The sequence below is a fragment of the Planococcus citri genome, chromosome 4 (genome assembly GCF_950023065.1).
Source record: "Planococcus citri chromosome 4, ihPlaCitr1.1, whole genome shotgun sequence".
NCBI lineage: Eukaryota > Metazoa > Arthropoda > Insecta > Hemiptera > Pseudococcidae > Planococcus > Planococcus citri.
Genome location: NC_088680.1, coordinates 22,911,985 through 22,924,263, shown reverse-complemented (window position 1 = coordinate 22,924,263; position 12,279 = coordinate 22,911,985). Strand labels below are relative to the sequence as shown.

At 34.0% G+C, this 12,279-nt stretch overlaps 1 protein-coding gene across 6 annotated transcripts in view; it reads right to left on the bottom strand.

Annotated features, from left to right (window-relative positions):
• The window catches only part of LOC135843515 (potassium voltage-gated channel protein Shaw-like), a 761,198-nt gene that overhangs the window by 219,494 nt on the left and 529,425 nt on the right, over positions 1-12,279 (bottom strand). For all 6 annotated transcript variants that reach the window (XM_065361442.1, XM_065361445.1, XM_065361446.1 and 3 more), the window contains one exon: positions 11,887-12,183. In XM_065361442.1, coding sequence (XP_065217514.1) covers positions 11,887-12,095 — 209 coding nt within the window. In that variant the 5' untranslated portion in view covers positions 12,096-12,183. The remainder of the gene's footprint in view (positions 1-11,886; positions 12,184-12,279) is intronic.

The following is a 12,279-nucleotide window of genomic DNA, read 5'->3' as shown; positions in this document are numbered from 1 at the left end:
TCAAAATTTTGAAATTCAAATGGTTTTTTTTAAAATTCAAAATTGAAAAAAAAGCAAATGAGCCCGAGCGAAGCGAGGGCAGAAGCTTTCAAAAATTCATGTTTCGAGAAGTGAAAAAAAATTTCTTCATGCAGGGAGGAGTTCATTTTTCTGATTCAAACTTTGAACATTTCTTGAATTTGAACAACAGTTTTTCACGGGGAAAAATAGTAAACAGCCCGAGCGAAGCGAGGGCAAAAGCTCTCAAAAATGTGTAATTCAAGCTCTAAAAAAAGTCGACAAATGAGCTCTTTTCTACGGAATAAAGATCGAGAAAAAGGAACGAATTTGAATTTTTTCATTTTTTCACTACCTTTTTAACAAAATTCACTACTTTTTCACTACTTTCACTACCCATTTTAAAAATCACTACTTTTTCACTACTTTCACTACTTGCACTACCTGTTAGATACCCTGCGTTAAAAATGGGCCAGAGGGCTGCGATTTGCGCCATTGGTCATCCCTTCGGAAGGTCTTTCCACAGGAAAAATTTCAAAAAAATCGGCGAACCCACCTACCACTTCTTGGTCCGATTGACGTGGAATGACCCATAGGCTATTTCAGTGGGTACAAAACACATCAAGGGAAAACAGAGAATTTGGACAGTTTGATCAAAATTATTTTGAAAAGTGTGGTAATCGATTATTTTGACCTGCTGAATACGAATCCAGCGTTTGTTTTTCATAAGAGAAATTTTTAATGGTGGAAAATTGCTTCCATGTTGATAAAGAATTTGTTATTTCCGTAATCCATCAATCTTTAAGCGTTTGGTAGAGGGAAAATCCACTCGGTGGATTATCCTTCATTTCAGAAATAATTGTGCAGTTGTGAACCTTTCAGCACTTTCATCTTAAGAATTAAAACTACGATGGAGGAAACAGGACATATTTCAGTGACCATAGGTAAGGTACTAAGGTATTGAGTAAGTTAATTTCATAAAATTGTCAAATATGGAAGATAATGCGAAGGCGATACAAAAAAAACACGATATTTTGTTAAAAAGCTACCTTCATTTTACCGCTCAGGAAAGTAAGTAAATTTTAATGTTTTAAGACTACGCTATTTTTCTTGAAATTTAAACCTTTTCAAGTGATTTTTGGGCAAAGTTAAGTCACAATCATTGTAAATTATTTTCTCGAAAATATCGAAAAACATCATCGCAGTTTTTTGATAGGCATCTATGTTGTTCTATGTACATGAAAATTGACTATTTTTAAAAAGAATTTCAGAACTGATTTTTTTACCTTATTAAAAGTGGCAACACTGATTCTTGGCACCATGAGCAAACATTTTTCATTAGGCAGTCATTTTAAAAATGATCAAATGCCCCATTAATTTCAAAAAATGCGAACCACCGGAATCGTCTGATTCCAATAAAATGAAATTGACCACTGAGAACTGAGGCAATAAATGATGTTACTGTTTGGTTTTTCCAGCAAAAATTTCCTCGAAAACAACAGCCCAGTCATTCTAGGCACTTGAGAGAGAAACGCGGAAAGTCCATTTTTGAAAGGGTTTCACCCTAACCTCTCCTGGGCGACGATCACCATCTAGGAGTGGGGCCTTTTGGTACGTCACTCGGGATGATATTTCCTATTACATATTTGAAAAAATTTCCCACTGTTTTGGGGGTAGAGGGAAGGGGAAGGGGAAGGGGAAGGGGTAAACCGAGGAAAAAGGCTACAATTTTAAAACAACAAAGTGAAAAACAACAGACCCCGAGAAACATATATTTAGGTAGCTACATATAATGAACACATTAAACAGCAAGACAAAAATTTCATTTGGGTAAGTAATCATTCATTTTTTTCCTAATTGCAAATTACAATCTATTTTTCCCTTCTTCCGTTCAACGAGTGAATAAAATATCTTAGTGTTCATATTTCTGAAGAAGTGAGCATTTCTAAAATTTCATTTTATCCAATTCCACTAATCGGAAAAAAGCTATACTGTGAACAAATCTAGTTTTCCATGAAAATAATTTGGTCCATCGAAGGCAACTTTTCATCCAGGGCATATCTGAAAATTTGTAACCGAATTACTCATTTTATCGGGTGCAAAAAAAAAAATCAAGGAAAAACAGAAGAGTCTGGACAGTTTGATTAAAATGATTTTAAAAAGTGGGCCAGTCGAGGTATTCTGACCTGCTGAATACGAGTCCAGCGTTGGTTTTTCATAAATAAATCTTAAGCGCTTGGTAGAGGGCAAAAGGTAGCTACAGGGTATCCAGCAGAACCAATTTAGCAAAAAGTATGACTTTTGTACGACTAGGTTCGCATTTTTGTTAAGTCCTTTTTTCAAATAACTGTGCGGAAAAAGATACATTTTCCGGATAAAAAAATTCGAATGTAATTATTTTTATTATAAAAAACAAACATTTCATTATTTAATAGGCAAATATGATTTTCGAATTGTTTTCTTTTTCATTTCGCAAAGCTCCTGAAATTCCCAACACTGAGGAATACAGCATGGTTATATTATAATATCGTTGATATCGAATTAAAAACCAATGAATCACCTGTACTATTAACGAGGTGGAAGACAAATATGGGAAAGTAAGTAAATTTCAACTTTTAGGCCCGCGCTATTTTCTTGAAATTTAAATTTTTTTCAAGTGATTTTTAGACAAAAGTATGACTTTTGTACGACTTGTAAGTATCATGTATGACTACAAATCTCAAAATATGACTTTTGAATGACTTATATGATCCGGTAGACAACCTGTATAGCATTGAATTTTGAATTCAATAGGTTAGTGAAGTTCACAAATTCAAATCGCAACTTTTGAAGAAGGTTACCGAGAAATTGCTCAGCTTGAACTACCCAAAAGTGACAAAAAAAACACATTTTTTCGAACATGACCGTACTTTAAGGACCCCTGGCTCAGCTTCCTGAAGAGCTGAAGGCTTCAAAATCTTTCTGCGATGTCTCCCACTCAAAGTTAACTTCTTCGCCAATTTTCGTCAAGTTCCAGGGTGTTTTTTTTAAATGTACATTCTTTCGCATACTCCATCTTGCGTACAGAGGAAATACCTCTCCCGTTGTTTTGGTCGATTGAGAGATCAGCTGATCGAAATATAACTCTGTGTGACGTACATATTTTTTCACTATTCTCTTTGGAATAACAATTTCTTGATGGTCTTTAAAATCGAATAATTTTTATTTACGTTTTGAACTTGAAGTGAATTATATTAATTATTTAATTAACTGATTCATGAACGACGATACGAATTTCTCATTTTTAAAATTATTTCGTTTTCAAGTTAATTGTAAATGAAGTCGAAACCGATGAAACCCCCAATCCATAAAAAATCAAAGGATTAGATTTTAGTAAGCCATAATTCAGTTCTTCTTTTCATTTGTTTGGTTCTATTTTTGATAATCACTCTTGTACAGGGTTACACTATGCTGTGCATGAAACTATCGAACGATTTTTTTTATCCATTGCCCTACCAAAGGTCAAATGGCTGCGGGTCACGGGAAATAAGTACGACTACCTATACCGTTCTTTCAGCTGATTACACACAGTCTTGTCGGGTCTCTATTTGAATGCAGAAAATATACATTTTTACCAAACATAAGATTTTCGATAACTTCATGCTTTGATAAAAAATCCCTGAAAGGGACAAACATTCAAATGGAGATCCGATATGAATGAAGATGAAAAATAACCTGAATTTGTTCATACTCACTGAAAATTGTGGGTTATTAAATCAATTTAATCAAACGCATGTTGAATGATATTCGAGACCTAATAATCTGGGTTCATTAGAATGATTGGCCAGAGACGAGGGGGGGAGGGGGGGTTCTACTTGAAGTAATTTGTTTTAAAATGGCGTCCTGAGTACTGGGAAAAAATATGAGTTGGCATGAGGACTTCTCATTGCAAAAATTGGCCCCAAAAAATATAATATGTAATGTGGGAACATGAGGGATACCTAACAACGTTATCAAAAAAAACGTCAAATTATATTTCTCTTCAAATTAACCAGTCATCAATTCATCATAGGTATATAATTCGATTACGCAATTTTATTCATTTGGGTAAGTCATCATTCATTTTTTCCTTTTCATAAACATCTTCCCAATTGAAAATTACAATCATACTTTTTACTTCTTCCGTTCAACTCTTCGGGAGCTGAAGCCTAACAGTTGGGCGCGAATAAAATTTCTCATTGTTCGTATTTCTGGAGAAGATGAGCATTTCTACAATTTCATTTTATCCAATTCCACTAATGGGAAAACAGCTGGATTGTAAACAAGTCTTTAACCTAGTAAAAAGTTTTCCAATCCTAGATCAGAATAAAAGTCAAAATTTCCCTTCCACCTCATTCAATATGTTCAGCTGTTCAAGTTTCATTTCCGTCGATAATTTTTAAAACTTTATTTTCATATCGGTGAAAAACTTTGGTCCATCGATGGCAGCTTTTCATCCAAGACACGTCTGAAAATTTTTAACCAAATTTCAAAGATCCTTGAATGATTTCGTTTTCAAACTACATACTTAATTGTAAATGAAGTCGAAAACGACGACGCTTATACGACGAAGTTATAAAAAATCAGAGGATTAAATTTTGGTAAGCCATCACTTGGTTCTTTTTTTCATTTGTTTGGTCCTATCTGAAAATCACTCTAGTACAGTGTTACATTTTGGTGTGCATTATTCTATTTTTGAGGCCAAACAGTCGAGTGAATTTAGTTTTCGTACCCCTAAATTAGAATTTAGAACCCATGTAAGAACTCGCAAAATTATACAACACTCGATTGTAGCCAAGAAATCAATAATTATTTCGTAAAGATTGTGAGTAAAATAAATACAGAATTGCTGCAGTAAAAGAACCAGTCAATACTTCTTCATTTTCTCTATAAAAAAGACGAATAAAATCTTTTTCTTCCCTAAATAGAGAAAAATGAAAAAATAATATGCAAAAAAAAATGTTTTTAAAAAAATGTTTGACATAAAATCTGAAAAAAGTTTCTAACGTGATATTGTGTAAGAATGTTTTAAAAATTACAAAAAATTTATTTCTAATTACCTTCTCATCAAATATCCGAATATGTATAGCAACTTGACCACTCGTTCACTCGTCAAAAATTAAAAATTTCGTAGTTAAACGTTTTTCTAACGCCAGCAACCATGTTGATACACCTACTCGTATTTGATATTTTATACTGTCATCTTAAAAAGGCGAGTAAAAATACAATTTTTATGAAGTTTTGCAACATTTTTAGTTGATACGAGTATGATGTAAGAATTTAAAAAAAAATGTTCGAGTGTAATTATGCCAAGGTTTGTAGAAAAAACACATTTTTGTGCAAATTCTTTCTGTGTTTAGGCAAGAATTCGCATATTAAGAGCAATTTTGCATTTAATCACCGTCTTTAGAAACTATTTTCTTGAAAATATCATAACACGTCATCGCAGTTTTTTAAATATGTTGTTCTACATACCTGAAGAAGACCATTTTTAAATTTTTTTTAGAATTTTCAATCCATGCTTTCATATTTTCATTTCAATTGCAAGTTTTTGAACTGATTTTTTTACATTATCAAAAGTGGCAACATATGAGCAAATGAAAATAAAATGGAAAAAATGAATTTTTTCATTTTTTTGGGGTGGGGAGTAAATCATGGAAAAATGATACAATTTCAAAACAGCAAAGTGAAGAACAACTGAACCAGACAAATGATATACAACAATGAGCAGTAAGAAAAAAATTTCATTTGGGTAAGTCATCATTCCTTTTTTTCTTTTCATACACAGCTTCCTAATTGGAAATTACAATTTATTTTTCACTTCTTTCGTTCAACAGGTGAATAAAATTGTTTAGTGTTCGTATTTTTGGAGAAGTGAGCATTTCTAAAATTTCATTTTATCCAATTCCACTAATCGGAAAAAGCTGAACTGTGAACAAATCTTTAGTTTTTAGTAAAAAGTTGTCCAATCCTAGATGAGAAAAAATTTCGTCAAAATCTCCTTCTCATCTCATTCAAAATGTTCAGCTGTTCAAGCTTCACTTACGTCGATAATTTCAAAAACTTTTTAAATTTTCATTTCGGTGAAAAAATTTGGTCCATCGAAGGAAACTTTTCATCCAGGACATATCTAAAGATTTGTAACCAAATTTCAAAGATCCACTTTTTAATAATAAATATGTTTATCCAACTTTTAAAAAATAAAAAATCTTCAAGTTCTCAAAATCTGAAAATTTAAATCCAATTAACCAGAGCTTGACCGCAAGTTCCCTCCCTGAACCATTGAATTCTAAATTCTATACCACTTTTAGCTCTCTAACAAGTGCTTGACAATTGAGGGTTCGTGAAAAAAACTAAGTATTTCTCATAATTTTTATAGATCTTTTCCAACATTGAGAATTCTTTTTATAAAAAAACCAACGCTGAATTCATGATCAGAGGGCCAAAGTTCCCCCATTACCATATTATACTTTTCGTGATCGTTGCAATTAAATCCTCGAAATTCATATTTTTCCACTCATTAGGTGGGTGCCAAAAAATTCAAGCGAAACAGAAGAATTTGGATAATTTGATTAAAATGATTTTAAACAGTGGGATAGTCGAGGCATTTTGAGCTGTTGAATACGAGTCCAGCGTTGGTTTCTCGTAAAAGATATTTTTAATGGTGGACAAGTGCTTCCATGTTTATAAAGAATTTGTAATTTTCCATGATCCATTAATCTTTATTAAGCGCTTGGTAGAGGGCAAAAAGTATGACTTTAGTATAAATATGACCAAGTCTGCTTTTTGTACAAATAAGTCCTGTTTTAAAATAACTGGTGCGGAAAAAGATAAATTTTTAGGATTAAAAAAATTCAAATTTTATCATTTTATAAAAAGCGAAAATTTTATCATTTGGGTAAAAATGTAAGTATCATTACGTGTTACATCACAGATTCATGTTGAACGAGGTGGAAGACAAAAATATGGGAAAGTAAGTAAATTTTAATTTCAAGGCCTACGCTATTTTCCTTGAAATTTAGGTAAATTTTTTCAAGAGATTTTTGGCCAAAAGTATGACTTTCGTACAGCTTGTGTAACTGCAAATCTCAAAGTGACTTATATGACCAGGTAGACACCCTGTATAACATTGAATTTCAAATTCAAAGAAATTCAAATCGCAACTCAGCTTGTGTACTAGGTACCCAAAAGTGGAAAAAACGATTTTTTTTCAAAAATGGAGGTACCTACTATAAGTAGCGCACCATAGCTTCACTCAGGTCAAATCGGTCGGCCATCTTTGGTGCAAAATGAATGATTTCAGCCAATCACAGCACAGCACAGCTGTCCGTCAAGTGACGTCACTGTGACGTTTCATGAAATTCAATTGTTATTTTGCACCAAAGATGGCCGACCGATTTCACCCAAGTGAAGCTATAGTGCCTTATTATAAGGACCCCTGGCTCAGCTTCCTGAACATCTGAAGGCTTCAAACATTTTTCTGTCAAGTCTTCTACTCAAATACTTAATTGAAATTTTCCGCCAGTTTTCGTCAAAATCCAGAATACCTTCATGTTTTTTTTTTTTTTAAATCCACCATTTTGCGCATACGCTATCTTACTTACAGAGGAAATGCCTCCTCTGTTGTTTTGGTCGATTGAGAAATCAGCTGATCTGTGTAGGTATAACTCTGTGTGATGTGTTTTTTGTTGAATTGTCATATTCGTACGTACGTTATAAATGCCGATGTATGTAGTGGTGTGAGTGTTCTCCCCTCTCTCTTTTTCCCTCCCGATGTTGTAAATGTTGCGGAATTATTTATAAGTAGAAAATGAACTGTTTCGAGTATTTAATTTAACATGGTAGCAGAGTGTGGTTTTGCGATCATATTTTCGATGGTTGTGTAGTAAATTCGGACAACTTTGAGTAATTTTTTGCGTAGTTTATTCGCGGCAGAAATAAGCATGTTGGCAGATACTTTTCATCAAAAATACGGCACTCATCAGTTTGCTGGTAATGATTTCGATAATTGGAAATTCAGAGTCGAGGCTATGCTGGATGAATTAAATGTTTCGAGTTGTATTGAAACGGAAATCTTTATGGCAGACATGACCGCTCAACAGAAAACGGCTGATAAGAAAGCTCGCAATAATATCATCAAATTAATGTACTTATTGCAAATAGTCATTTGGAATACATGAAAGATAAGGTAACTGCTTATGATATGTGGAAAAATTTAGAAAATCAATTCAAATGAAAAAAGTATTGCAACTTGAATACTGTTGCTGAAGAAGTTGTTGCAGCTAAAATATAATCCCAACACTTCGCTCGAAGAACATTTTACTACCTTTGACAGTATTGTTTGGCAGTTAAAATCGATTAAGGGCCGATTCCGCACACACGATTGCATACCCGGTCCGCCTGATTTTCGAGTGTTGAGATCTCGAGATCTATCCGACGAAAATCGATGAAATTTGAAATATAGATACTATGAAGCAATTTAAAAAAAATGTCGGATGGTATTTTTAATTACTTGAATAGTTTTGGAATTATCAATGATTGAAAAGTGTTCAAATTTCGTTCATTTTCAATTTCAAATTTTGCGAAAAATACTCAATCAAATGAAAATCGCTTCCGACATTTTCTTTCAATTGTTTCAAAGTATATATATTTCAAATTTCATCTAATTCTGTTCAGTAGATCTCCAGATCTGAAGATGCATGCTGATAAGCAAGGTTTACACGCTGCTAGTTTATTCAATTCAAACTACCGCAAGTAACTTGATTTTTTAATTGATTGACAGATTATCCATTCTATTTCACGATGAAAAATAAAAAATACAAGTAAATTTATTTGATCAGAGATGATCAAGTACTTAAAAGTGAATGTACTTGAATTAAGTAAACTTGCAACGTGTGAATCTTAGTCGAGGATTCTGCCTGCTGCTTATGCAATAAAGTATGCGGAATCGGCCCTTAAGAAGAACTTAGATAACGAAGATGCGGTTGTTTTTTTATTACTTAGGTACATTACCAGAAACATATGAGTCAATTATTACGGTGATTGAGTCCAAAGAGGAAGTTACACTCGATATGGCAAAACAGATGCTGGTAGACTATCATGAAAGGAAGAAAATTAAAAGTGCAGTCTAATATCCAACACGGGTCAAACTGAGTCAGATTTTGCGGCAGCATTTTATTCGAGTGGTAGTAAGTAATCGTGGATTCTGGGGAAAACGCCGAAATAATCGTAGTGGTCATCACGGAGGTTTAAATTTCACCTCACGAGGCGGAGGTGGCAGTCAAACCAATTCTTATCAGTCCAGTGGTAATCAGAATTTCACTGGTAACCAGAATAATATGTGTTTTCGATGTGGTAAAATTGGCCACTGGCGTTTCGAATGTGATCAGGCAGCAGCAGCACCGGCAGCCAATAACACTGAAGTTCCTGTCCAGGAGAAATACAAGTCGTTTTTATCTTCGTTGTTGGCATTACCTAGTATAATCGTGATTTGTGTGCTGATTGGATTTTAGATTCCGGTTCAACTGATCACATTTGCAAATCGGCCAAGTATTTAGAAAATGTAATCGAACTACCACATCCAATAAAAATTGAACAAGCTGGTGGTTTTGTCGATGGACCTGGTCCAGAAGCTGTAGCTAGCTGTACACTTCCTATCAATGTGAATGGCAGATCAATCAACATCAAAGGTGTTCTACACATTACAAATTTGCGCCATAATCTCTTGTCTGTATCAAAGTTAGATGAGAAAGGTTTTACAATGATTTTTGGTGGTGGACGAGTTATTACAAGTCACTGTAGCCCAATTAAGTACTGAAGCCGAATATGTTGCAGTTTGCAGTGCTACCTGCGAAGCTATGTGGCTGCAAAAATTGATTTGCGATCTGAAGATAAATCTGAAAGGAGCAATACCCATATTTATCAATAACCAAAGTGCGATTCGTTCAGCGAAAATCAACTCTACTAGAATGAAACACATCGATGTCAAGTATCACTTCCTAAAAGAAAAAGTTAAGGAAGGTGCTATCGAGCTGTTATATGCACCTTCAAGTAGCCAACAGGCTGACATATTCACCAAAGCTTTAGGCATCGAGCTGTTTGATAGACATAGAATTTGCAATGTCGATTTTATAGCGTATAGTATTTATTGTTAGATGTATATTTTGTTGATTATTTATTTCGTTGTTTTTTACATCTGCATTTAGGGGGTTGTGTTGAATTGTCGTATTCGTACCTACGTTAAATGCCGACGTATGCAGTGGTATGAGTGTTCTCCCCTCTCTCTTTTTCCCTCCCGATGTTGTGAGATTACGCTCGTTACTTCGTTCTGATAAGATGTACGTGTATCGTAATTATTATGTGAAAATGGTTGTGTTATTCCTTGTAAATATTGCGGAATTATAAGACGTAGAAAATGAACTGTTTCGAGTATTTAATTTAACATTTTTCACCATTCTCTTTGGACTAACAATTTCCTGGTGGTCTTTAAAATCGAATAAATTGCAAAAGTAAATACACAGTCTTGCCATAAGTTCTGACCCTACTTTAAACGCTTGTAGTACAAAAACAAAATTTTACAAACGTAAAAGTGATTATATATTCGGAAAGTACATAGATGAAAAAAGCTTTAATTTGACTGTATTTAGCTGCAACATTCTGCTCAAGGGGCTTAACAAAATGGGAATGACAGATGAAACAACAGAAGCCCCACGTACGCAAAAAACCAAAAAAAATTGACCATTAAAATTTTTTTTTTGAAATTTTTTCATGCGCATCAATTTTTTTCACTAAAATAGTAATTTGGTGATCCTGGAGCACAGAATTATTATTTTAGTGAAAAAAATTTGATGCGCATGAAAAAATTTCAAAAAAAATTTTTTATGGTCAATTTTTTTTGGTTTTTTGCGTACGTGGGGCTTCTGTTGTTTCATCTGTCATTCCCATTTTGTTAAGCCCCTTGAGCAGAATGTTGCAGCTAAATACAGTCAAATTGAAGCTTTTTTCATCTACTTTCCGAATATATAATCACTTTTACGTTTGTAAAATTTTGTTTTTGTACTACAAGCGTTTAAAGTAGGGTCAGAACTTATGGCAAGACTGTGTACAGAAACAAGAAGATTTGAACTAATAAATAAGTTTCAATTTCATAGTATAATAAACTTCTTATTTTTTTGAATGATTTTGTTTTCAAGCTAATATTGCATGCAACATCAAAAACCCGGCAATGTCAATGAAAACGACAAAAAAAATCAGAAGATAAATCCTAGTAAGCCATCATTTAGTTCTTGTTTTCATTTGTTTGGTATCCTATTTGAAAAGGGTAAAAAAGCTAGTTTAGTTGGTGAAAAAATCTTCCATCTGGTAACAGGTTTCTAATTATGGATCAGAAAAAAATTCACCTTCCATCAACAAGAATTTTTATCAAAATTTTCAACTAGATGAAAAGTTTGAAAATTTAATCTTCTCTTCTGTCGATCTCTAGAAAACTTCTCAAGTCCCCATTTTAGTGGAAAAAATTCGGACCATCGAAGGCAGCTGTTCACCCCAGGTCACGTCAACATAAAAATTTGAAAAAACTTATTCAAACATCTGACTTCGTTAAATCTGTTTTTTTTTTCACCAAAAACCCCATTTGCGTGACTTCCGCTGGTTTCCAAGTTTTCAAAATCTTAAAACTCGAATCCAATTAACAAGAGCTTGACCGTAAGTTCAATCTAATTTTACCCTCGATTCCGTACCCTTTGACCGGATACATGCAAAATACACCTACTGAAAACTCGACCGAGGCAGCAGAATAGATACACCAAGCCGAACCGGACGACTTTGGTAATTACATTAAAGTACTATAAGCAAATTCTCAGGTCAAATTACCTGTAATAGTTGAGAACTTGAGCGAAAACACCAGGATGCCGGTCGAAGAAATACTCGTTTAAAACGGGATCGTAATTAGCCAGGGCTTCGGTGAGTCGCGAAAGCCTCGTGGCCGGGATTTTCTTCAACGTAGCCTTGTACGTCTCGTGACGAATGCCGCCCACATTCAAAACGACGCGGTTTTCCGCGTCCATATTTAGTAAATTCATTTCCGTAGCGTTGTCGCTTTCTTCTTCTTCTGTATTCGTCGGCTGCTGCTGATGCTGCTATTCTTCTTAATTCATTCCGTTTCATAACCTGTCCAACAAAATACCATCGAAAAAAATAATAATGATGGAACGAGCAAATACGTATAAGTAATAAAACAGCCAGCAGAGACCGAATCTAATATCG